This window comes from Anolis sagrei, chromosome 10, assembly GCF_037176765.1.
Source record: "Anolis sagrei isolate rAnoSag1 chromosome 10, rAnoSag1.mat, whole genome shotgun sequence".
Taxonomy (NCBI): domain Eukaryota; kingdom Metazoa; phylum Chordata; class Lepidosauria; order Squamata; family Dactyloidae; genus Anolis; species Anolis sagrei.
The window spans coordinates 25,018,892-25,045,667 of record NC_090030.1 but is presented as its reverse complement, the minus strand read 5'-3'; the positions used below and the strand labels follow the sequence as shown (position 1 = coordinate 25,045,667).

The 26,776-nt window shown below is 45.5% G+C and overlaps 1 protein-coding gene across 1 annotated transcript; it reads right to left on the bottom strand.

The window, feature by feature from the left end:
- Nucleotides 1–1,289: 1,289 nt before the first annotated feature.
- On the bottom strand, nucleotides 1,290–26,152 carry LOC132763069 (pinopsin-like). The gene is made up of 4 exons (XM_060756425.2): nucleotides 25,383–26,152; nucleotides 17,815–18,146; nucleotides 14,545–14,781; nucleotides 1,290–1,792 (listed from the first exon to the last, which is right to left on the bottom strand). Exons 1-4 carry the CDS (start codon nucleotides 25,771–25,773, stop codon nucleotides 1,496–1,498), a joined length of 1,257 nt encoding a protein of 418 aa, XP_060612408.2. The 5' UTR covers nucleotides 25,774–26,152; the 3' UTR covers nucleotides 1,290–1,495.
- Between the last annotated feature and the right edge of the window lie 624 nt (nucleotides 26,153–26,776).

Sequence of the window (26,776 nt, the reverse complement as noted above, 5' to 3'; positions counted from 1 at the left end):
GATAGATAAATAAATAAACCTTGTTTGTGGTTTTTCTATACATTATAATTGTCTTCTCAATTCGCTTCTGACACGATAAATGATAATCTGCTTTGTTTCTCCCTATTGTTTTCCTCCTTCATTTTTGTCTTGCTCCAGTAGCCGCAAAGGGAGTCCAAATGGCAAATGGCAAACGATGTCCTTCCCAGTCGGCTCAGGCAAAAGCAAACCACGGCAGCATCTCCAAGTCCATATATTTTTATTCATTCATAACTTTTCCCTCTGATATTGCTTGGCCACATGTTTCTCTATTTATTTTGACACAGGAGTGGAAATTATGATCCAGAGAATACCGGGAAAGCTTGTTTTGTCTACATGGGAAACAGGTCCCTGGCAATGTATTGTCAAAGGCTTTCATGGCCGGAATCACTGGGTTGTTGTAGGTTTTTTCGGGCTGTATGGCCATGTTCTAGAGCAGTGGTTCTCAACCTTTCTGATGCCACGACCCCTTAATACAGTTCTATATGTTGCGCTGACCCCCAAACATGAAATTATTTTCGTTGCTACTTCATAACTGCATTTTTGTTACTGTTAGGAATCATCATGTAAATAACTGATATGTAAGATGTATTTTAATTCAGTGGATCAAATTTGGCACAAATACCCGATATGGCTACATTTGAATACTGGTGGAGTGGGGTGGGGGGACTGATTTTGTCATTTGGGAGTTGTAGTTGGTGGGATTTATAGTTCACCTAAAATCAAAGAGCATTCTGAACTCCACCAGGAATGGAATTGAACCAAATTTGGCACCCAGAACTCCCATGCCCAACAGAAAATATTGGAAGGGTTTGGTGGGCACTGACCTTGGGTTTTGGAGTTGTAGTTCACCTACATCCAGAGAGCACTGTGGACTCAAACAATAATAGATCTGGACCAAACTTCACACGAATACTCAATATGCCCAAATGTGAACACTGGTGGAGTTTGGGGAAATTAAAGCTCTGTATTTGGGAGTTGTAGTTGCTGAGATTTATAGTTCACCTACAATCAAAGAGTCCCTTGAACCCACCAATGATAGAATTAGTCCAAACTTCCAACACAGGACCCCCATGACCAACAGAATGTACTGGAGGGATTTGGGATGAACTGACAGTGATTTAGGGGAGATGTAGTTCACCTTCCACCTTTCTGATGGGTCTTTGGCGACCCCTCTGACAACCCCTCGCGACCCCCCCCCCCAGGGGTCCCGACCCCCAGGTTGAGGAACGCTGTTCTAGAGGCATTCTCTCCTAACATTTTGCCTGCATCTATGGCAAGCATCTTCAGAGATAGTGAGGTCTCTGGCAATTTGGGGGAAGAATCCATGATGGTTAAACTGGAAGACGGCTGCCATAAAAGCACCACACTTTCATGCCTCCAAGGAAATGCCGTCTCATGTCAATAAGCGGCTCTCTATCCAAATGCATTTGTGTCTTTGTCACATTCGCAGAAAGAAGGTTCCCATTTCAGTCTGTCAACTTTTGAGGATTTGGTCTGCAGAATTGAGAGGCGGTCGTTCGTTCTTGGAGGAAGACATTGAAAGGGTCTTTGGCGAAGTGCTAGCTGTTGCAAGTGGCAAGTCTTTTGGGCTTCTTCCCGAAGGATTCGGCCTCACTTTGGTGCTCCCTAGTCTTCTCTGTATGCCTATCAAGCGAACGGGAACCTCCCGGCTCTCTACGTTGGGATTTCGGCTCCATTTCGAATACAAAGTCATCTCCAGGTGCTTCGGAAGCGGGTCACAGTTCATGAGGACAGTGAAACATCGGTAAAACTGAGAAGGAAAGAAATCCAACACAGTAAATTATTTATTTATTTATTTATTTATTTATTTATTTCGCACATTTCCACCCTGCCCTTCTCAACCCCCGAGGGGGGACTTAGAGTGGCTTACAAAAGCCACAATTCGATGCCAACACAAACAATAAGATAAAACATATCAACAGCAATTATAAAACAATTAAAACAATCAATTATACATCACAATCAATAAAACCAATCTAATGCTCAACGTTCGCCAGCTCAGAATCCGTAAGTTCATTCCACATTGTCAAATCCTATCAATTCTAGTCATCGTTGTCCTTTGTCTATCTGCCAGATTACCCAAAGGCCTGGTCCCATATCCATGTTTTTAGTTTCCTTCTAAAAGAGAGGAGGGATGTCGATGACCTAACTTCCCCAAGGAGTGAATTCCACAGGTGAGGGGCCACCACCGAGAAGTCCCTGCTCCTTGTCCCCACCAATCTCACTTGTGATAGAGGTTGGGCTGAGAGAAGGGCCTCCCCAGAAGATTTTAAACTCCGAGGCGGGACGTAGAGGAAGATGCGTTCGGACAGATACGCTGGGTCGGAGCCGTGTAGGGTTTTGTAGGTCAGAAACAGCACTTTGAATTGTGCTCGGTACTGGATCGGCAGCCAGTGGAGCTGACATAACAGAGGGGTGGTATGCTCCCTGTATGATGCTCCGGTGAGTAATCTGGCTGCCTCCCGCTGGACTAACTGAAGTTTCTGAACAGTCTTCAAAGGCAACCCCACGTAGAGTGTGTTGCAGTAATCTATTCGGGATGTAACATGAACATGGACCATTGTGGCCAGATCTGACTTCCCAAGGTACAGGCGCAACTGGCGCACAAGTTTTAATTGTGCAAAAGCTCTCCCGGCCACCGCCGAGACCTGGGTTTCCAGGCTCAGCAATGAGTCCAGGATCACTCCCAAGCTGCGAACCTGCGTCTTCAGGGGGAGTGTAACCCCATCTAACACAGGCTGTAACCCTATGCCCTGTTCAGTCTTACGACTGACCAGTAGGACCTCTGTCTTGTCTGGATTCAGTTTCAATTTGCTAGCTCTCATCCAGTCCGACACAGCTGCCAAGCACCGGTTCAAGGTTTGGACAGCCTCCTTGGTGACAGGTGAGAAGGAGTGACAGATTTGGACATCATCTGCGTAGAGATAACACCTAATTCCAAAACTCCAAATGATCTCCCTCATTAGAAACAGTTTTTGGAACAAACAAGCACCATTATGTTTGTTTGGAGCTGGGTTTCTCAACCCTCCTAATGCCCCGACCCCTTAATCCAGTTCCTCATGTTGTGGTGACCCCAACCATGAAATTATTTTCGTTGCTACTTCCATAACTGGAATTTTGCTACTGTTATCAATCATCATGGAAATATCTGATGTGCAGGATGTATTTTCATTCACTGGACCAAATGTGGTGCAAATGTCCTAACTGCCCAAATTTGAATACTGGTGGGGTTCGGGGAGGATTGATTTTGTCATTTGGGAGTTGTAGTTGCTGGGATTGAGACATACAATCAAAGAGCATTCTGAACTCCACCAACAATGGAACTGAACCAAATTTGGCACACAGAACTCCCATGACCAACAGAAAATACTGGAAGGGTTTGGTGGGCATTGACCTTGAGTTTTGGAGTTGTAGTTACCTACACCCAGAGAGCACTGTGAACTCAAACAATGACAAATCTGGACCTAACTTGGCACAAAGACATATTTCTGATGGTCTTAGGAATCCCTTTGTCAGAGAAGGCTGAAAATCTCTCCACTTGTCCTTAATAATAATAATAATAATAATAATAATAACAATAATAACAATAATAATCCTTTATATATACCCCGCTACCATCTCCCAAGGGACTCGGTGCGGCTTACATGAGGCCGAGCCCACAATATATCAATACAAGCAATAACAACCACAATAGGTATTAGTGAACTACAGCTCATCAGAATTCAAAAAGAGCCCGTCGCAACCCCACCAGTATTCAATGTTGGTAGTGTGCCAAGTTTGGTGCACATCCATTGTGTCCTGGGTTCAGAGTTCTCGTTGATTGTAGGTGAACTATAAGTCCCAGCAACTACAGCTCCCACATGTCAAGGTCTATTTTCCCCAAACTCCACCAATGTTCACATTTGGGCATATTGACTATTTTATGATGGTCTTTGGCGACACCTCTGAAACCCCCTTGTAGCCCCCACCCCCCCGCCAGGGTCCCAACCCCCCAATTGAGAAACACTGGTTTGGAGTGTTAGTAGACAACAAATTGAACAAGAGTGTGATGTAGCAAGCTTGAAACCTTTCCAGTATTTTCTGTTGGTCATGGGATTTCTGTGTGCCAAGTTTGGGTCGAGTCCATCCTTGGTGGGGTTCAGAATGCTCTTTGATTGTAGGTGAACTATAAATTCAAGCGACTACAACTCCTAAATGTCAAGGTCTATTTCCCCCAAACTACACCAGTGTTCACATTTGGGCATATTGAGTATTCGTGCCAAATTTGGTCCAGATTCATAACTGTTTGAGTTCACAGTGCTGTCTGGATGTAGGTGAACTACAACTCCAAAAGTCAAGGTCAATGCCCATCAAACCCCTTCCAGTATTTTCTGTTGGTCATGGGAGTTCTTTGTGCCAATTTAGTTCAATTCCATTGTTGGTGGGTTCAGAATGCTCTTTGATTGTAGGTGAACTATAAATTCAAGCAACTACGACTCTCAAATGTCAAGATCTATTTCCTCCAAACTCCACCAGTGTTCACATTTGGACATATTGAGCATTCGTGCCAAATTTGGTCCAGATTCATAACTGTTTGAGTTCACAGTGCTGTCTGGATGTAAGTGAACTACAACTCCAAAACTCAAGGTCAATGCCCATCAAACCCCTTCCAGTATTTTCTGTTGGTCATGGGAGTTCTTTGTACCAAGTTTAATTCAATTTCATTGTTGGTGGAGTTCAGAATGCTCTTTGATTGTAGGTGAACTACAACTCCCAGCAACTACAACTCTCAAATGACAAAATCAATCCCCCCCCCCCCAACCCAACAAGTATTTAAATTTGGGTATTTATGTCCAATTTGGTCCAGTGAATGAAGTACATCCTGCACATCAGATATTTACATTTTACGATTCACAACTAAAATAATGTTATGATTGGGGGTCACCACAACATGAGGAACTGTATTAAGGGGTCGCGGCATTAGGAAGGCTGAGAAACACTGGGGTAAGTAGAAGTTCTCCAAAGGTCTTCAAAGGTGACCCTGATCACAGTATATCAGTGGTTCTCAACCTTCCTAATGCCGTGACCCCTTAATTCAGTCCCTCATGTTGTGGTGACCCCCAACCATAATATTGTTTTCGTTGCTACTTCATAACAGTCATTTTACTACTGTTATAAATCATAATGTAAATATCAGATATGCAAGACGTATTTTCATTCACTGGACCAAACTGGGCACAAATACCCAATACACCCACATGTAAATGCTAGTGAGGTTGGGGGAGGAGTGATTTTGTAATTTGGGAGTTGTAGTTGCTGGGATTTATAGTTCACCTATAATCAAAGCGCATTCTGAACTCCACCAATGATGGAATTGAATCTAATTTGCCACACAGAACTCCCATGACCAACGGAAAACACTGGAAGGGTTTGGTGGGTATTGATCTTGAGTTTGGGAGTTGTAGTTCACCTATATCCAGAGGGCACTGTGGACTCATGAAATGGTGGATCTGGTCCGAACTTGGCATGGATACTCAATATGCCCAAATGTGAACACTGGTGGAGCTTGGGGAAAATAGACCTTTACATTTGGGAGTTGTAGTTCACCTACATCCAGAGACCACTTTGGACTCCAACAATGATTGATCAGGACCAAATTTGGCACAAATACCCAATAGATCCAAATTTGAATACGTGTTGTTGGGGGGGGGGGGAGAGATTGATTTTGTAATTTGGGAATTGTGGTTACTGGGATTTATAGGTAAAGGTAACGGTAGTCCCCTGACCTTAAGTCCAATCATGTCTGACTCTGGGGTGTGGTGCTCATCTCCATTTCTAAGCCAAAGAGCCAGCGTTGTCCGTAGACACCTCTAAGGTCATGTGGCCAGCATGACTGCATGGAGCGCCGTTACCTTCCCGCCGGAGCGGTACCTATTGATCTACTCACATTTGTATGTTTTCGAACTGCTAGGTTGGCAGAAGCTAGGGCTGACAGCGGAAGCTCACGCCGCTCCCTGGAATCGAACCTGCAACCTTTCGATCAACAAGCTCAGCAGCTCAGTGCTTTAACCCACTGCACCATCGGGGGCTCCTACTGGGATTTATAGTTCACCTAAAATCAAAGAGCATTCTAACTCCACCAAAATTGGAACGGAACCAAACATGGCACACAGAACCCCCATGACCAACAAAAAATACTGGAAGGATTTGGTGGGCACTGACCTTGACTTTTGGAGTTATAGTTTGCTTATATCCAGAGAGCACTGTGGACTCAAACAATGATAGATCTCGACCAAACTTGGCACGAATACTCAATATGCCCAAATCTGAACACTGGTGGAGCTTGGGGAAAATAGACCTTGACTTTTGGGAGTTGTAGTTGCTGGGATTTATAGTTCACCAACTGTCAAAGAACATTCTGAACTCCACCAATGATAGAATTGGCTCAAACTTCCCACATGGAATCCCCATGACCATCAGAAAATACTGTGTTTTCTGATGGTCTTGGCGACCCCTCTGACACCCCTTTGCGACCCACTCAGGGGTCACGACTCCCAGGTTGAGAAACACTACAGTATATGAACTGCGTCTTTGGTTTGGAGGGCACCCTTCTTACCAATCGACAGCCTCAAGGGTGGGAAGCCAAAGTGCCAGCCGAGTCAAGGCTAATGGCACCCAAAAGGTGCACAACCACAACTGAAGGGTTTTCTACACAAAGGAGCTGAGGTTTGACACCTTGAAGCAGAACAACCCATGAGGCACGGCGCGGCCTCATGATGCCGCCTGATGAAAGAGCTTCTGGTTTGCTCACAGAGGATTTCTGGTAACCCCTTGCCTGATTATTGTAGATCCCTGACTAAGGGTAGAGCCTTTTGCCTCTTGACTCACCCTGGAAAGTCAGGTGAAGGCTTATCAGTGAGACACATCTGGATTTTCAGCACCAAAAAATGCAAAGGTGAGACAGAGAAGCCCGAACATTGATTTCGTGAGCATCGCTTTGGAAACATCTTGTTCTTTCTCTCACTTTTGCCAAGGCATTAATCACTGAATTTAATCTCCCCAAGCTTCTCCCCTGGTTTATTTTAGGGCTGGAACATCTGAGAAGCATGTGCCCTCAGCGGAGCAAATAATAATAATAATAATAATAATAATAATAATAATAATAAAACTTTGTCGAAGGCTTTCATGGCCGGAATCACTGGGTTGTTGTAGGTTTTTTCGGGCTATATGAACGTGGTCTAGAGGCATTCTCTCCTGACGTTTCGCCTGCATCTATGGCAAGCATCCTCAGAGGTAGTGAGGTCTGTTGGAACTAGGAAAAGGGGTTTATATATCTGTGGAATGACCAGGGTGGGACAAAGGACTCTTGTCTGCTGGAGCTGGTGTGAATGTTTCAACTGAACACTTTGGTTAAAATATAATGGCCTGACAGTGCCTGGAGCAAACTTTTGTTGAGAGGTGATTAGATGTCCTTGTTTGTTTCCTCTCTGTTGCTGTGCTGTTGTAATTTTAGAGTTTTTTTAATACTGGTAGCCAGACCAGTATATAAACCCTAAGTATGTGGACAATTTCAACAGAAAGGAGGAAACCATGAAAATGAACAAAATTTGGCTACAAGTATTTAAAAAATTGTAAAATTACAACAGCAAAACAATAGAGAGGAAACAATCAGGGACATCTAATCATCTCTCAACAAAAGATTGCCCCAAGCACTAACAAGCCACACCAAACAATAGCCAGGCCATCAAATGCTAATTAAGGTGGTCAGTTGAAACATTCACACCTAGCTCCAGCAGACAAGAGTTCTTTGTCCCACCCTGGTCATTCCACAGATATATAAACCCTTTTTCCTAGTTCCAACAGACCTCACTAGCTCTGAGGATGCTTGCCATAGATGCAGGCGGAACGTCAGGAGAAAATGCCTCTAGACCATGGCCATATAGCCCGAAAAAAACTACAACAACCCAATAAAACTTTATTTATACCCCACTACAATCTCCCCAAGGTACTCGGTGCGGCTTACATGAGGCCAAGCTCGCAGTACATCAAAAACAAAAGCAATAACAAAAAAAAAATCAATACAATACAATTAATATGAATCACATAAACAAAATAAACAATAGACAATACACAGTAACACACAAGCATTTAAAAACCTAAGGCCGGGCCAAATGTAATAGTTAAAATTTAAAAAATAATGCTGGGCATGAACAAGGATATAATTGGGATAGGGTTTTCAAAGAGAGGTGAGGGAACGCAGTCAGTCCTAAATCAGTGGTAAAATGCATTTTGAGGGCATATTGCTGAGAGTTTTCCTTATTCTGGGAAGGCACACTGGAACAACCACATTTTCAGGCTCCTCCTAAAGACTGACAGAATTGGGGAATGTCTGATGTCCTTGGGAAGTGAGAGCCGTTCAGCAGTGGAACTCTCTGCCGTGGAGTGTGGTGGAGGCTCCTTCTTTGGAAGCTTTTAAACAGAGGCTGGATGGCCATCTGTCAGGGGTGATTTGAATGCAATATTCCTGCTTCTTGGCAGAATGGGGTTGGACTGGATGGCCCATGAGGTCTCTTCCAACTCTTTGATTCTATGATTCTATGGACTACCCTGGCTCGATCCAATTTCACAAGGTACGGTAGCAGCTGGCGCACGAGTCTTGTGAGAAGGCCCTCCCGGCCACTGCCGACGCCTGAGCTTCAAGCGTAAGTGATGAATCCAGGAGGACACCCAGACTGCGGACCTGGGACTTCAGAGGGAGTGTAACCCCGTCCAGCACAAGTTGCCACCCTATACCCCGATCTGGCTTACGATTGACCAGGAGGACCTCTGTCTTGTCGAGATTGATCCTCAGCTTGTTCTTCTTGTTTTATGAAATTTTAGATACTGGTGCAGCCTATGATCCTGACTGTGTAGAAATGTGCTCAACTGTGGAATGGAGCTTTTAAAAATGATGCGTAATTCCCTTTTCCTCAATGAGAAAAGAATCTGTGAAGCTTTTTCACCAGCTGTTAGGAATTGTGGGAGTTGAAGTAGCAATGTAGAATTGGATGGTGCTTTTCCTGCATGGCAGAATGGGGCTGGACTAGTAAAGTAAACGTAAAGGTTTCCCCTGAACCTTTGGTGCTCATCTCCATTTCTAAGCCAAAGAGCTGGCATTGTCCGTAGACACCTCTTAGGTCATGACTGCATGAAGCGGCATTACCTTCCCGCAGAAGTGCTACCTACTGATCTACTCACATTTGCATTTTTTCGAACGGTTAGGTTGGCAGAAACTGGGGCTAACAGCGGGAGCTCGCTCCGCTCCCTCGATTCGGACCACCAACCTTTCAGTCAGCAAGTTCAGCAGGTCAGCGGTTTTGAGAAACACTGCTTTAGGTGGTATCTATCTACCACTTTGCTTCCAGATCTGTCATTGCAGTCCTTTGGATCTACTATAAACATCTTAAGTCAAAACGTTAAGCACAATCCAAACTAGAGGAACACAATAACTATGCCAACCTGTAACCAATAATGATCAACCATCAAATCTTGAAGAAGAAGGTGTACAAATCCCATAAGCTACGTCTGACTGTCTCCTTGTGGCCACCAATGGCATTGTCCCTGATGACTTTTTGGTTCTAAAATTTCATATTTCCTACTTCTAAATATGGGATGTTTTCCAAGAAGTCCAAAAAGTGGGATGACAGGAGTCCAATCAGGATTTTTTCCCTGCCAAATTGGAAAATATGGGATCACGGCTGGTGCGGTGATATGGAGTGACGGCCTAGGACTTATAGAATCATAGAATCCTAGAGTTGGAAGAGACCTCGTGGGCCATCCAGTCCAAATCCATTTTGCCAAGAAGCAGGAAAATCACATTCAAAATGCCCTGACAGATGGCCATCCAGTCTCTGTTTAAAAGCCTCCAAAGAAGGAGCCTCCACCACACTTTGGGGCAGAGAGTTCCACTGCTGAACAGCTCTCACAGTCAGGAAGTTCTTCCTAATGTTTAAGTTGAATCTCCTTTCCTGTAGTTTGAAGCCATTGGAAGAGGCAAAAGGTCCCTGAAGACCAAGAGTGAAACACTTATGTATATTATGTCTTGGCTTAATTGCCACAATATTCAACGTAGAGAAATCCAGTACAAGTTATACAGCATACAGTTATCTAAACCAAAAATTATTTATCTAGTGTAGTATAAACAGCCTCCACATTTTGTGGAGGCCATGACAGACTTTGTATTTCTAGGCGCAAAGATTACTGCAGATGCAGACTGTGGCCAGGAAATCAGAAGACGCTTCCTTCTTGGGAGGAGAGCAATGTCCAGTCTCGATAAAATAGTGAAGAGTAGAGACATCAGACTGGCAACAAAGATCTGCCTAGTCAAAGCCATGGTATTCCCTGTAATCACCTACGGATGTGAGAGCTGGACCTTAGGGAAGGTGGAGCGAAGGAAGATCGATTCTTTTGAGTTGTGGTGCTGGAGGAAAGTGCTGAGAGTGCCTTGGACTGCGAGAAGATCCAACCAGTCCATCCTCCAGGAAACAAAGCCCGGCTGCTCACTGGAGGGAAGGAGACTAGAGACAAAGTGGAAGTCCTTTGGCCACATCATGAGGAGACAGCAAAGCCTAGAGAAGGGAATGATGCTGGGGAAAGTGGAAGGCAAAAGGAAGAGGGGCCAACCAAGGGCAAGATGGATGGATGGCATCCTTGAAGTGACTGGACTGACCTTGAAGGAGCTGGGGGTGGTGACGGCCGACAGGGAGCTCTGGCGTGGACTGGTCCATGAGGTCACGAAGAGTCGGAGGCAACTGAATGAATGAACAACAACAGTATAAACAGCAAATTCTCACAGCAAGATACACATCCGTTTTAAAGTTCTTCCGAAAATAAATTTGTCAATAACAATACACAGTTTGTGAACCTTTTTACATGTCTCTTAATTCAGAGCTTCTTGATTAGGTAAAATTTGTCCACGGCAACACACAGTTTGTCAGGCCACCTTTTTTTTCAAAATCACAGTTTGTCAAAATCACATCCACGTATCCCTGTGTTTTATACATTGCCTAAAATACACAAAAATATTAGACCCCCGGTAGGCCGACCTATAGTGTCTGGTTCTGGTTCCATTCTTGAACCACTGGCTAATAGGGCTGGGCGGTTTCGTTCGTTAATTTCGTAATTTGTTATTAATTCGTATTTAAATTAGCTTACGATCCGATATTGAGCCATTTTGGAATAGTGTGAGGAGTTAAATAGATTTGAAACAATGTTTCCATTTATTTCGTAATTATTTCGAAATTGTTTCGAAATTGTTTCAAAATTGTTTCGAAATTGTTTCGAAATTGTTTCGTAATTATTTTCGCATGCCTGGTGCAAGTTTTATAGTTGTTGTTTGTTTTATCACACCAACAGTCAACAACAGAGAGAGAGGGAAGCTTCAGAAGTTCCCCCTGTCCCATTTGGAGGTTTTTTTCAGCATATTTTTAGCATATTTTGAGTTTTTTTTAGCATATTGCGCAATCGCGTCTGCCATTAACGAATCGATTCGAAATTTATGAAATTTCGTATATTTCGAAATTTTTAAAAGGAAAATTTCGGAATTCTTTAAAGAAACGAAACGTGATGGACCCCTTAAAAACGAATCGAGTTTAGAAACAAATTTTTCCGTGGTTACCCAGCCCTACTGGGTAATTTGTTGACTCCTTTCTACAACCGCATGTGAAACAGATTAGGTCTTATATTAAAGACACAAAACATTCCCTCCCTCTTTCTCTCTCGCCTTTCTTCCTTCCTTCTCTCCCTCTTTCCTTCGTTCCTTCCTTTTTTCCTTTCCTTCTCTCTTTCCTCCCTCCCTCCCTCCTTTTCTTTTATTTTCCTTCCCTCTCTCCTTTCTTCCTTCTCTCCCTCTTTCTTTCCTTCCTTCCTTTGCTCTTCGTTTCCATCCCTCCTTCTCTCTTTCTTGCTTTCTTTCCCTCCCTCTTTCTTTCTCTTCCTTCTTCTCTCCCTCTTCCCTTCCTTCTCTTCTTTACCTCTTGCCTGGGTGCTGGCAGGAAGGGAGCCTCACAGCCAGGAGTGGAGCAGGTGGAAGGCGCTTTTGAGGCAAGTAGGGCCGTAGCCAGAAAAAAATTTCGGGGAGGGTTGACAATTTGGGGGGGGGGGTGAAAATTTCGGGGAGAGTTCAAAATTTTGGGGGTGGGTGGGGTTGAAACCTGCCTCCTAGCTCACGCTGAAGCAAAGAGCACAGCAGGGGGCAGAGCAGCCTTCAATAGCCTGCAGCTCCGCCCCTGTCAACCACCTCCACCAAGTCTGGCCCCCAACTTGGTTGCTTCACTACATCGGCTATTGCTGCAAGTAATGACAGTGTGAATAAATTGTCAATATTTGCTTTAGATGGTGCTTGCAGTTCTGGAGGGACTCTTGATTTTTTGCATCTCAGACTTAGCATGGGGATTTGGTTAACCAGTTAAAATTCATGAGTAAACCAGGTTTTTTTAAAAAAAATCTGAAACATTTCGGGGGGAGGGGGAGGTTGAACCCCTAAAACCACTCCCTCGCTACGGGCCTGGAGGCAGGCCTTGCTCACCCAGCATCGGCCCTTCTTTTTTCTGCCATGGCTGCGGGGCGCCTTCCCGCCTGTTTACCGGTTGGGCACGCAGGCAGGGTCACATGAAAGGCACCCTGCGGCTGCGGCAGGAAAAAGGAGCCCGTTGGATTTGGCTTGCAACGGATTTTCCTTGGGGGCGGGGGGGGGGGGGAACACTTGCGCATGTGCTGTTATGAATTCTTGGTTTTGGGGGGGAGGGGGGTTAAAGTTATTATTTTTTTTTGGTTTTATTGAGTGAAGGACATAGATTGCCTTGTGTGCAGTCTTGTGTCCAAATTTGGTGTCAATTTTCCCAGCGGTTTCTGAGTTCTGTTAATCCCACAAACAAACATTACATTTTTATTTATATAGACTAGCTGTCCCCTGCAACGCGTTGCTGTGGCCCAGTCTGTTGATCTGGAAAATAAAGTAATGAGAAAGTGTTGGTTTCTAATCTATGTAATTCCTTTCTGCTTGCGAGTAAACAGTATTTCTTGTTGTTTCTTTGTCAGTGTTGATGTGGAGAGTGTCTGGTTTGCCTACTCTGGAATATGCAACATATCATAGTCCTTCTTTAAGGGTCTCTTTCAAATCTAGGATATGATATATGTGTGTGTGAGAGAGAATCATATCTATCTATCTATCTATCTATATTGATGACTGGATGGTTCTTTGTCAGGAAGGCTTTGATTATGTTTTCTTGCCCTGGTGAAGAGAGTTGGACTGGATGGCCTTAAGTATTTTCTGTTGGTCATGGGGGTTCTGTGTGGGAAGTTTGCCCCATTTCTGTCATTTGTGGGTTTCAGAATGCTCTTTAATTGTAGTGGAAGGGTTTGGTGGGCATTGACCTTGAGTTTGGGAGTTGTAGTTCACCTACATCCAGAGATCACTGTGGACTCAAACAATGATGGATCTGGACCAAACTTGACACAAAAATTCCATATGCCTAAATATGAACACAGATGGAGTTTGGAGGAAATAGACCTTGGCATTTGGTCCAAGGTCTATTCCCAGTAACTACAAATCCCAAATGCCAAGGTCTATTTCCTCCAAACTCCATCTGTGTTCATATTTAGGCATATGGAATTTTTGTGTCAAGTTTGGTCCAGATCCATCATTGTTTGAGTCCACAGTGCTCTCTGGATGTAGGTGAACTACAACTCCCAAACTCAAGGTCAATGCCCACCAAACCCTTCCAGTGTGTTTTGTTGGTCATGGAAGTCCTGTATGCCATGTTTGGTTCAATTCCATCATTGGTGGAGTTCAGAATGCTCTTTCATTGTAGGTTAATTATAAACCCCAGCAACTACAACTCCCAAAAGACAAAATCAGGGGTTTTTTAGTGATGGTCACACCTTGGGTTAGTAGGTGTCTTGTGGCCAAATTTGGTGTCATTTCTTCCAGTGGTTTTTGAGTTCTGTTAATCCCACAAACGAACATTACATTTTTATTTATATAGATTACAACTCTACCCTCTGTTTGCTTTTGATACGATAAATAAAATACCTCTTTAGACATGGTTCTCGTCATGTCTCCTCTCAGCCTTCTCTTCTGCAGGCCAAACATGCCCAGCTCTTTATGTCACTCCTCATAGGGCTTGTTCTCCAGACCCTTAATCATTAATGTTGTTGTGTACCTTTAAGTTACCTCTGACCGACAGAGTGTCCCATGGGTTTTTCTTGGCAAGATTTGCTCAGAAGTATTTTGCCTTTGCTTTCCTTTGAGCTTGAGAGTGTGTGCCTGGTCCAAGGCCACCAACACTTAGTGGAGATTCAAAACCTTGGTCTCCAAGGTTCAGTGTCCAAACCACCACACTTGCTCAAGCAGATTCAAATCCCATTCAGCTACAGAGGAAGGCTAAACCCCTCTGAAGAAATCTCACCAAGGAAAGTCAGGAGGAAGGTCACCCGTTGGAGTCGACTTAAGGGCCCATGATGGCAACAAGGGAAGGTGCTCACCTGCTTGTTCAGAAGGACATAGAGGATGGGATTCACAACGGTGCTGGCCTTGGCCAGAATGGATGGGACGGTGCTGACCACTGGGGTGATGGTCCCAGGCTTTCCGAAGACTGCGATTAACGCCACGATTCCATAAGGCACCCAGCAGAAGAAGTAGCAGGTGACCATGGTGACCACCATACACAAAATACGTTGCTCCCGTCGTTGGACAGCCGTCACCGGAAACCGAGAGACCTGCTACAAGGAGAGATTTGAGACTGATTTGATTTCAGAACAAGACACTGCCTCGAACAATTGCAGGTTTCACTTTGGAAAACACAACTTATTTATTAATTAATTTACTGTACTACTACTGTTGTAGTAGAGCCTGTAAATAACATTGCAAGTGGTAGTATGGGTGTCAGAAGGGGTAAAAGGGGTGCTCGTGAGCAAGAGTTGGATGAGGAACAACAAAGGAAAAGGATCCGGGATATACTTATGGCACCTACCGATGAAGACTCATTTGAAGGGTTTTCTGATAGCAAAGGGTCAATGAGTGAGGGAGAGGAAGGAGATACAGTGGATGTGAACTAAGAGTAACTAAGAGGGTTACTCGGGAGCAACAAAGGAAGAAGATCCAGGATATACTTACTGCTCCTACAGATGAGGAATCATTCATGGGTTTCTCTAGGAGTGATGGATCTGGGAGTGATGAGGATGGGGATGACACACTGGATTGGACTAAGGTACAAGAGGTACAAGATGTATGTGCAGAGCCAACGTCTAGTGACACATTTGTGGGGTTTTCTGGTGGTGGGGATTGGCAGTCGGGAGACACTTCTGGGTCTTGGGGGGAATCTAAGTCTTGACAGAAGATGGAGAAGTTGGAGGGATGGGCGTCGGAGTTCACGTATGGAGTCAAGGACAGCTGTAAGAGATTATGACGGGGCGGAGGTCAGCTCATCTTCGGATGATGAGGTGTAAGATAAAAGTAGGCTCTGAAACGGAGAATATTTGCAGAAGGCAAAGTGTTGGTTTCGTGCCTTGGGTTTTGTCGCTGCCGCTTTCGTCTTAAATGCTAATCAAGGTGGTCGGTTGAAACATTCACACCTAGCTCCAGCAGACAAGTCCTTTGTCCCACCCTGGTCCTTCCACAGATATATAAACCCCTTTTCCTAGTCCCAACAGATCTCACTACCTCTGAGGATGCTTGCCATAGATGCAGGCGAAACATCAGGAGAGAATGACGCTAGAACATGACCATATAGCCTAAAAAAAAAACCTACAACAACCCAGTGATTCCGACCATGAAAGCCTTCGACAATACACTGATATCAATGTTAACATGGGGGACAAAAATGAATCCTGCAGGACCCCACAGGACAAAGGCTGTGGGGCCAAGAAGGATTCCCTTAGCAACACCTTCTGAGAGCAGCCCTCCAGAAAGGACCGGAACCACAATAAAACAGTACCTCCAAGTCCCATTCCCATGAGGCGTCTCACAAGGATACTGTGGTCTATGGTATCAAAGGCCACTGAGAAGTCCAAGAGAACCAACAGGGAAACATTCCTCCTGTCCAGTTCCCTTTGTAGATCATCCACTAAGGAGTCCAACTCTTATGTAGCACTGAGCCACAAGAGTGAAAGCAATGTTAAATTGCATTTTAATGATACAGTGTGGATGTACCCCATGTTTTGAATCAAGTGTCCATGTAAGGAGGCCTCTGATACACAGTATGGCAATTGCTTCCACACTTGGAAGTCTGGATTAAATTCTGGAGTGGGTTTTGTGGTGGAATGAAGATCATGCATAGTTCATGTCTTTACCAATTCACACACTGTTTTGCTAGTTTTGCAGATTTTTTTGTTGTTGTGTCAGGAGCGACTTGAGAAACTGCAAGTCGCTTCTTTTGTGAGAGAATTGGCTGTCTACAAGGACGTTGCCCAGGGGACGCCCAGATGATTTGATGATTTTATCATTCTTGTGGGAGGCTTCTCTCATGTCCTTGCATGAGGAGCTGGAGCTGACAGAGGGAGCTCATCCGCCTCTCCCTGGATTTGAACCTGCGACCTATCGGTCTTCAGTCCTGCCAGCAAAGCAGTTTAACCCACTGCGCCACCGTTTTGCAGATGATCAGTAAAGAACAAAATGTGTACTCTTTGTTATGCAGAGCAACATGTATGCAGTTAAGTCGATAGGAACTTTAGGAGAGTCTGCCCCAGGAGGAGAGACCCTGGGACCCCACCAAAGAAGGATCACTACTTTGGCGAGCTAGGAGAAGCCTGATTTTCAGCAATTTTATTTCCTTAAAAATCCAAAAGGAATCTCACCAAAGTTGAAGAAGCGGCACCAAGGTGTTTTTATTAGCGATTCAGCTGAAAAGGATGCAATGTAGCAATCATTCACCTACAGAGCATGTGGTTACAGAGATCAGAGGCATTTTTATAGGAAATACAGGCTTAGAAGTTTCAAAATTCCCGCTCCCCACCCTCCTCCCGGCTCAAAGGTGATTCGTTGACGCGATAACAGCTGGGAGAAGGCACAGCCGCCCTCCCCACACCAGAGCCAATCACAGAGCTCCTCCGCTGTGCAGGAGCCTATTATGAAGCTCCCACCGCCTCGGCGCTCTCGTGAATCAGGAGGAGAGGAGGCAGGATGAAGAAGAAACAATGCTTTCATGAGTGGATTATGGGATTTTCATGCCTTGGAGCTCTTGAGTCTGAAAACTGGCCTGTGAAAGAAGCCAAGTCTATTGTCCTTTGATGGGTTGGTGATAAATAATGATTACTTAATCCGGTTTTTCCTGTCGCCATCAGATATGACACAATGAAGAGGCTGGGGTGGATGTCCGCTGTGTAGAGTTTTGAATGCAAGAAACAGTTTCAGAGGAAAAAGACTTTTCGAGGGTCTTTTGCCCCCAGTGTGAAGTGATCAAAAGTTTGCCAAGCGAAATCCTTTGTCTGGCGGCCCGACTCCGAAACCACATGTGAACAGTTGCATTGACTCACACAATGTCCTTTGAGAGAGATTCAAATGGTCCTTACCTGTCCATGTGAAGACTCTTTCTCCCAGCAGCCCAGAAGGAGAAATGCTAACTGTCTTGGTAAGCTCCCTGTACAGAAAACCTAGACATGTAACTGTTGCCAAAACTCCCAGACTCAGCTAGCTTCTCAGGCACGGCCCAACCAATCAGCTTCGTGATTTGCATTTTTCAGTTAACATGCTTACCAGCTGATTTTCACATGCTCCAAGAGGTTTGCCACCATTCCACTGACAGGCCTTTCACTTACCTTTCGGATGATTTGCAGGATCCGGCCATAGCAATAGGTCATGGCCACCAGCGGCAAGATGAGGCAGAAGACGAAGAAGCAAATGACGTAGGAAAAGTTGAGGGCCGTCTTGAGGGACCAAGTAGTGGAGCAGCTCTCCCCGGATTCTTGGTGGGTCAAGTTGCTCCAGCCGAAAAGCGGGGGCAGAGTCCAGAACAAGGAGTAGAGCCAGATGCCCCCGATGCAGAGGAAGGATCTGGAGTAGCTAGCGGTCATGCTCTTGGAGGGCTTCCTCAGGACCATCATGTAACGTCCGTAGGAGAGGATGGAAAGGGAAAGCATGGAAACAATGCCTTGGAAAGAGAGAGAGAGCGGGTCAGAGGTGACAGGGTCACTTTGGGGGAGCAGCAGGAAGCAGTTCCTGTCTCGGAGAATTCGCTCCGAGTTTTAGTCTGAACTTGGTTGTTTTATTCAGTTCAAAAACATGCAAATGTGAGTAGATCAATATGTACCATGGGAAAGTATAGAATGGCAGCCAGGCCAGCAAAACATGACCCAGAAGTGTCTATGGACAACAGGCTCCTTGGCTTGGAAATGGAACAAGAGCATCTCCCCATGGCAAGAGTTCAGCACCGCCTCCAGAAAGCCGGAGATGAAACGGGAAGCTTTTACCTTTGTTCTGTGTATTTATGTGTTATTTTTATCTCACTATATTACAGGCATTGAATATTTACCTTTCTGTTTATGTTGTAATCTGCTCTGAGTCTCCTCGGGGAGATAGAACGGAATATAAATAAAGTGTATTATTATTATTATTATTATTATTATTATTATTATTATTATTATTAGCCGTCCCCTGCCACACATTGCTGTGGCCCAGTCTGTGTATATGTTTATGTGTGTATATATATATGTTTATGTGTGTGTATATATTTGTGTATATGTGTATATATGTGTGTTTGTATATAGATAGATAGATGATAGATAGATAGATAGATAGATAGATAGATAGCTAGATAGATAGATGTATATGTGTGTGTGCATATGTGTGTGTATATATTTGTCTATTTCTGTGTTTATATGTGTATGTGTATATTGAGTATATGTGTTTGGTTGTGTATATATATGTGTGTATTTATATATGTGTATGTAAGGTAAAGGTAAAGGTAGTCCCCTGACATTAAGTCAAGTCATGTCTGACTCTGGGGTGTGGTGCTCATCTCCATTTCTAAGCCGAAGAGCCAGCATTGTCCGTAGACACCTCCAAGGTCATGTGGCCGGCATGACTGCATGGAGCGCCGTTACCTTCCCGCCGGAGCGGTACCTATTGATCTACTCACATTTGCATGTTTTTGAACTGCTAGGTTGGCAGAAGCTAGGGCTGACAGCGGAAGCTCACGCCGCTCCCCGGAATCAAACCTGCGACCTTTCTATCAACAAACTCAGCAGCTCAGTGCTTTAACCCACTGCGCCACCGGGGGCTCCATCATATGTGTATGTGTGCATGTGTATATGTAAATATATGTGTATATGTATGTGTGCATGTGTATATATATGTGTATATTTGTGTGTGCTTACACATAGTTTTCTGTGTGTATGTATATGTATATGTATACATACACACACACACACACACACACACAAGCTGTATCCGCCAGGCGTTGCTGTGGCCAACCTTCCCTCTTTCACACCTTCTTTCCCTCCTTCCTTCTTTCCTTCACTCTCTCTTTCCTTCCTTCCTTCCTTCCTTCCTTCCTTCCTTCCTTCCTTCCCATCTTTCCTCCTCTTCTTCCTTCCTTCTCTATCTCTTTCCTTCCTTCCCCCTTTTTCTTTCTTTTCTGCCGTCTCTCTTTCCTTCCTTCTTTCCTTGTTTCCTTCCCTCCCTCTTTCTCTACATCTTCACCCCTTCCTTCACTCCCTCTTTCCTTCCTTCTTTCCCTTTTTTCCCTTCTCACCTTCCTTCCTTCCTTCTCTAACTTAACTTCTGAACATAAGGTCATGAGTTCGAAGCCAGCCCGGGTCGGAGTGAGCTTCCAACCAATTGTGTAGCTTGTTGTAACCCAAAAGACAGTTGCATCTGTCAAGTAGGAAATTTAGGTACCACCTATGTGTGGGGAAGCTAATTTAACAAATTTATGAGGCCATAAAAAAATCTCCAGCAAAAGCATGTGAGGAATGCGGAAAGTACTTCATCAGTGTCGCAGATGGATGGTGAAGCGACAGCTCCCCTAGTGGCTAGAAAATTGGAAGGTTAAATAGCCTCTGACTGTCTGTCTATATGTGCTGTGTGTCTATGGCATTGAATGTTTGCCATGTATGTGTACATTGTAATCCGCCCTGAGTCCCCTGCGGGGTGTAGATAGATAGATAGATAGATAGATAGATAGATAGATAGATAGATAGATGATAGATAGATAGATAGAATTGCATTGGCTCCACTGGCTGCCGTTCATTTTCCGGTTCCAATTCAAGGTGCAGGTTCTTACTACAAAGCCCTAAACAGTTTGGCACCCGCCTATCTGCGTGACTGCATTTCTGTGTACGAACCCACACAATCTCTTCAATCATCTGGATACCCTTCTTGTGCTCCCATTTCCTTCACAGGTGCGATTGGTGGGGACGAGGGAGAAGGCCTTCTTGGTGGTGGCCCCCCCAACTTTGGAACTCACTTCCCAGGGACATCAGACATGCCCCAACTCTAGCAGTCTTTAGGAGGAGTCTGAAAATGTGGTTGTTCCAGTGTGCCTTCCCAGAATAAGGAAAACTCTCAGAAATATGCCCCCAAAATGCACTTTACCACTGATTTAAGACTGACTGCGTTCCCTCATTTCTCTCTCAAAATCCTACCCCAGTTATATCCTACCTTGTTCACGTCAGCATTATTTTTTTTAATTTTAATCTATTACATTTGGCCCGGCCATTGGTTTTAAATGCTTGTATGTTACTGTTGATTGTTTATTGCCTATTTTTTTGTTTATGTGATTTATATTATTTGTATCGTATTGATTGTTTTATTGATGTTTTGTTTATTGAAGTTTTGTTTATTGATGTGTCGTTGGGCTTGACCTCATGTAAGCCGCACCGAGTCCCTTGGGGAGATGGTAGTGGGGTACAAATAAAGATGATGATGATGATTATTATTATTATTTGAGTACCAATTTTTTTAAAATGATGAGGGCCTTTTGGACTGCAGCCCTGGTTAGTAGGGACCCTCCCAAGATCAGGCTTGAAGCCTCTCTCATTTGAATTGACCAGAAAAGCAAGTGCTTGGGGTCTCCTAAATGACCCCCGGGCCCCTTCTTTCTTTCCCAGGCCCTTCCGGGTCTCCTCCAGCAGTGCGATTCCCCAAGCCATCTGGAGAGGCCCTGCTCGCGCTCCCACCTCCATCGCAGGAGCAATTGGTGGGGACGAGGGAGAGGGCCTTCTCGGTGGTGGCCCCCTGACTCTGGAACTCACTCCCCAAGGACATCTGGCATGCCCCAACTCTGGCAGTCTTTAGGAGGAGCCTGAAAACGTGGTTGTTCCAGTGTGCCTTCCCAGAATAAGGAAACTCCCAGCAATATGTCCCTAAACACACTTTATTAGTGATCTAGGATTGTCTGCACGCCCCATTCTTCTCCAAAAATTCTGTCCTAGTTATGTATTTCACCTGGTCATGCTCAGCATTATTTTTAAAATTTTAACTATTGCATTTGGCCCAGTCATGGGTTTTTTAAACGTCGTTGTGTTATTGTTGATGTTTACTGGTTATTTTCAGTATTGTCGAAGGCTTTCATGGGTGGAATCACTGGGTTCTTGTAGGTTTTTTTGGGCTATACGGCCATGTTCTAGAGGCATTTATCCTGACGTTTCGCCTGCATCTATGGCAAGCATCCTCAGAGGTAGTAAGGTCTGTTGGAACTAGGAAAAAGGGCTTATATATCTGTGGAATGACCAGGGTGGGACAAAAGACTCTTGTCTGCTGGAGCTAGGTGTGGACACAGCATATTATTCAAGTACACAGAAATGCTGGAACCAGGCCCGTAGCCAGGATTTTGATTCGGGGGGGGGGGAGGGGCTGAGTTTGGTTCGGGGGGGGCTGAGTCTGAGTGAAAGAGGGTCTATCCTAACAAATCTTTTGTATCATTACCCCAATACCCCATGCATATGGGATATATTGAGCATGGTGATCAGATCATGATATGAATAAACATAACAGTTTAAATAATGTACCAGTAAGGCCTTCTCGCGGACCACCATGAGAATTATGGGGGGGGGTGCTGAAGCCCCCCAGCCCCCCCGTCTCCCCCGTCCCCCCCCCCCCCCCCCCGTCCCCAGCTACATGCCTGGCTGGATCACTCCAACAACCACCATGTCAGACTACACAGAGAAGCCATTGAAATCCACAAACATGTGGACAATTTCAACAGAAAGGAAGAGACCATGAAAACGAACAAAATCTGGCTACCAGTATTAAAAAAAACTATAAAATTAAAACAGCACAACAACAGAGAGGAAACAAACAAGGACATCTAATCACCTCTCAACAAAAGATTGCTCCAGGCACTGCCAGGCAATCAAATACTAATCAAGGGGGTCAGTTGAAACATTCACACCTAGCTCCAGCAGACAAGAGTGCTTTGTCCCACCCTGGTCATTCCACAGATATATAAACCCATTTTCCTAGTTCCAACAGACCTCACTACCTCTGAGGATGCTTGCCATAGATGCAGGGGAAATGTAGGGAGAAATGCCTCCAGAACATGGCCATATAGCCCGAAAAAACCTACAACCCACTGCTTATTTTCTGTTTATGAGTTTTATTTATTGTTTGTATTACTGTTGCTATTGTTTTTATTGTTGGATTGTGGGCTCGGCCTCATGTAAGCTGCTCCGAGTCCCTTGGGGAGATGGTAGCAGGGTACAAATAAAGTTTTTTTATTATTATTATCTATATATATATAAATGCTCTGTGCATAATGATTTCCTTAAAAACAAAAGAACCAATGAACGAAATCACACCCAATTTGGCAACAAAACATCTCAGAACACAAGGAGTGACCATCACTCAAAAAATTATGATTTTGTCATTTGAGAGTTGTAGTTGCTGGGATTTATAGTTCACCTACAATCAAAGAGCATTCTGAACTCCATCAATGATGGAATTGAACCAAACTTGGCACACAGAACACCCTTGACCAACAGAAAATATTGGAAGGGTTTGGTGGGCATTGACCTTGAGTTTGGGAGTTGTAGTTCACCTTCATCCAGAGAGCACTGTGGATTCAAACAATGTATTGTCGAAGGCTTTCATGGCTGGAATCACTAGGTTCTTGTGGGTTTTTTCGGACTACAGAGCCATGTTCTAGAGGCATTTCTCCTGACGTTTCGCCTGCATCTATGGCAAGCATCCTCAGAGGTTGTGAGGTCTGTTGGAAGTAGGAAAAATGGGTTTATATATCTGTGGAATGGCTGGGGTGGGGTTTATATATCTATGGAATGAGCAGGGTGGGACAAAGAACTCTTGTCTGCTGGAGCTAGGTGTGAATGCTTCAACTGACCACCATGATTAGTATAAAATGTGCTGACTGTGCCTGGAGCAAACTTTTGTTGAGAGGTAATTAGATGTCCCTGCCTGCTCCCCCTCTGTTGTCGTGTCCTTTGTCTCACCCTGGTCATTCCACAGATATATAAACCCTATCTACATGAAGCCGCTGGGTGAGATCATCCGGAGTTTCGGGGTGCGGTGTCATCTGTACGCAGATGATGTCCAGCTCTGTCACTCCTTCCCACCTGCTACTAAGGAGGCTGTCGAAGTCCTGAACCGGTGCCTGGCCGCTGTAACGGTCTGGATGAGGGCGAACAAACTGAAATTAAATCCAGACAAGACAGAGGTACTCCTGGTCAGTCGCAAGGCCGAGCAGGGTATAGGGTTACAGCCTGTGCTGGACGGGGTCGCACTCCCCTTGAAGGCGCAGGTTCGCAGCTTGGGTGTAACCCTGGACTCATCGTTGAGCCTGGACCCCCAGGTTTCAGCGGTGACCAGGGGAGCATTTGCACAGCTTCGGCTTGTGCACCAGCTGCGCCCGTACCTTGGGAAGTCTGACTTGGCCACGGTGGTACATGCTCTGGTCACATCCCGTCTTGACTACTGCAACGCTCTCTACGTGGGGCTGCCCTTAAAGACGGCCCGGAAGCTGCAGCTAGTCCAGCGCGCGGCAGCCATGTTAGTCCAGCGCGCGGCAGCCTAAACGGTTCCGGCCCAAAATACCTTGCGAACCGCATCTCGGCCTACGAGCCCACGAGGACCTTGAGATCATCTGGGGAGGCCCTTCTCTCGATCCCGCCTGCCTCACAGGCACGTCTGGCGGGGACGAGAGAGAGGGCCTTCTCGGTGGTGGCCCCCCGGCTGTGGAACTCCCTCCCTGCTGATGTCAGACAGGCCCCCTCCCTCATGGCCTTTCGTAAGGGCCTGAAGACTTGGCTCTTCGAGCAGGCTTTCAATTAAGTGCTATGCTACGGGTAAAGACAACCGGACTGAACTACGACGACGAGATTGACTACGATTCCTTAAACATGACGGAGCGGATTTTTAGTATAAGTTGTTGTATGTATTAGTGATGTTAATTGTTGTTGATTCTTTTGTAAAGTGTCCTTTTGTACTGTACGCCGCCGCGAGTCGCCCTAGGGCTGAGAGCGGCGGCTAACAAATGCAAGAAATAAATAAATAAATAAATAAATAAATAAATAAATTTTTCCTACTTCCAACAGACCTCACAACCTCTGAGGATGCTTGCCATAGATGCAGGCGAAACGTCAGGAGAAATGCCTCTAGAACATGGCCATATAGCCCGAAAAAACCCACAAGAACCTAGATTCAAACAATGATGGATCTGGACCAAACCTGGCACGAATATTCCATATGCCCAAATGCCCATAGATGGCGTTTGGGAGAAATAGACCTTGACATTTGGGAGTTCTGGTTACTGGGATTTATAGTTCACCTACAATCAAAGAGTGTGCTGAACTCCACAAACGACAGAATAGGACCAAACGTCCCACACAGAACCCCCATGACCAACAGAAAATACTCAAGGCCATCCAGTCCAACTCCCTTCACTAGGGCAAGGAAACATAATCAAAGCCCTCCTGACAAAGAGCCATCCAGTCATAGATATAGATATGATTCACACACACACATAGTATCATAGATTTGAAAGGGATCCCTGAAGAAGGACTATGATATGTTGCATATTCCAGAGTAGGCAAACCAGACACTCTCCACATCAACACTGACAAAGAAACAACAAGAAATACTGTTTACTCACAAGCAGAAAGGAATTACATATATTAGAAACCAACACTTTCTCATTACTTTATTTTCCAGATCAACAAACTGGGCCACAGCAACGCCTGGCAGGGGACAGCTAGTTATTATTATTATTATTATTATTATTATTATTATTATTATTAGGGACTCTCTCAAGATCAGGCTTGAAGCCTCTCTCGTTTGAATTGACCAGAAAAGCAAGAGCTTGGGGCCTCCTAAAGGACCCCCGGGCCCCTTTGGGTCTCCTCCAGCAGTGAGATTCCCCAAGCCCAGGGCTTACCGAAGAGGGCATTGGCGAAGCCATACCAGCGGCAGCCTGCTTGCCCAAAGAGCCACCTGCCCTCGAGGCTGGAGGCGAATCCGAAGGAGGTCCCGCAGAGGCAGGCCAGGAGGTCGCTGAGGCTGAGGTTGAGCAGGAGGAGGTTGAGAGGGGTCCGGATGGCCGGGAACTTGGCGAAGAGCAGCAGCACCAGCAGGTTGTTGAGGCCACCCAGGAGCAGGATCCCGCCCAGGCACACCGCCACCGCCAAGTGCCCCACACGACCCAAACTGCCGGCCACACAAGCCAAGAGGGAGCAGTCCAGCAGGGTCTCCAAGTGGCCCTCTTTGGCCCCGGGGTCCTGGCTCTGGTTGGAGAGCTTGTGGGGTTGGATGCCCAGCTCCAAACGCATCCCTGCGAGGCTCAAAAGCGAGCTTCCTTGGAGGCGAAATGACTTGGCTGTGCGCTTTTACGCACGACTTTTTTGCGCTTTTACGCACGACTTTTTGCGCTTTCCTTTCTCAGCAAATCTATTCCCAAAACAACCCCTTCTTGGCACTGTCTCTTGCCTCTCCCCCGTGGGCTTCTTTTCCCCTGAATTGTGGTTTTTTTTCCTCCAAACTTCACCCTTTAGTCAGCCCCCTTCTTGGATAGAGGAAGGATCTCCAAGTGCGCCTTTCTGATCCGAAACCAGCTTTGAAAGGAGACTTCCCAGCACCGTTTTTTGGTAGATTCAATCCAGAAAGGGATGCCTTCCCTCTGCACCGAGTCTCGTTGGACCCAATCCTCCCCAATCCTCCCCAATCCGGAAAAGGAATCGGCTTTTCCAACCCGTTTTAAGGATCAGAAACAAAGAAAAGTCCAGGACGCGTTGGAGGCGCAACTATGCGCTCTCTCTCTTTCTCTTTGCGCTCTCTTTCTCCTTGGCTTTGGTCAGATCTGGAGATGGTAGTCAATCCTTCATTCCCTTTCTTCTTGAGGGACTTATCAAGTGCCTAACTGCACTCCAGTCGAGGCAATGGAACTCGCATCCTTCGACGTGTATCCTTCGACGTGTATCCCGAGTCAAAAAGTGTGGAACTGGAAAGGAAAGTCGGCTTGGACGCACTGCATCTCTCCCTGCCTTCTGTTCCTCGAGTTGAGCACTGAGCAGCTTTGGCCTCCTTTCTGCCCTCACTCCCAAGCCCCACCCGCAGCCAAACAAAACTTACTGTTGGGGGGGGGGCAGTTTGAATGACCCCATGAAGGAGCCGGCTGGTTTGCTGGCCCATGCATGTGAGGGTGCAGAGCAACAAGTTGGAGGAGGCTGCTTCGTGACCCACCCTCTCGCCCTAGAATCATAGAATCATAGAATCAAAGAGTTGGAAGAGACCTCATGGGCCATCCAGTCCAACCCCCTGCCAAGAAGCAGGAAT

Coding starts and splice junctions, on each gene's coding strand:
- LOC132763069 (XM_060756425.2), bottom strand. CDS start 25,773: ATGCGTTTGGAGCTGGGCATCCAACCCCACAAGCTCTCCAACCAGAGC. Junction 14,782..17,814: donor TCCTGCAAATCATCCGAAAG/GTAAGTGAAAGG, acceptor CTCTCCTTGTAG/CAGGTCTCTCGGTTTCCGGT. Junction 1,793..14,544: donor ATGTCCTTCTGAACAAGCAG/GTGAGCACCTTC, acceptor TTTCCTTCTCAG/TTTTACCGATGTTTCACTGT.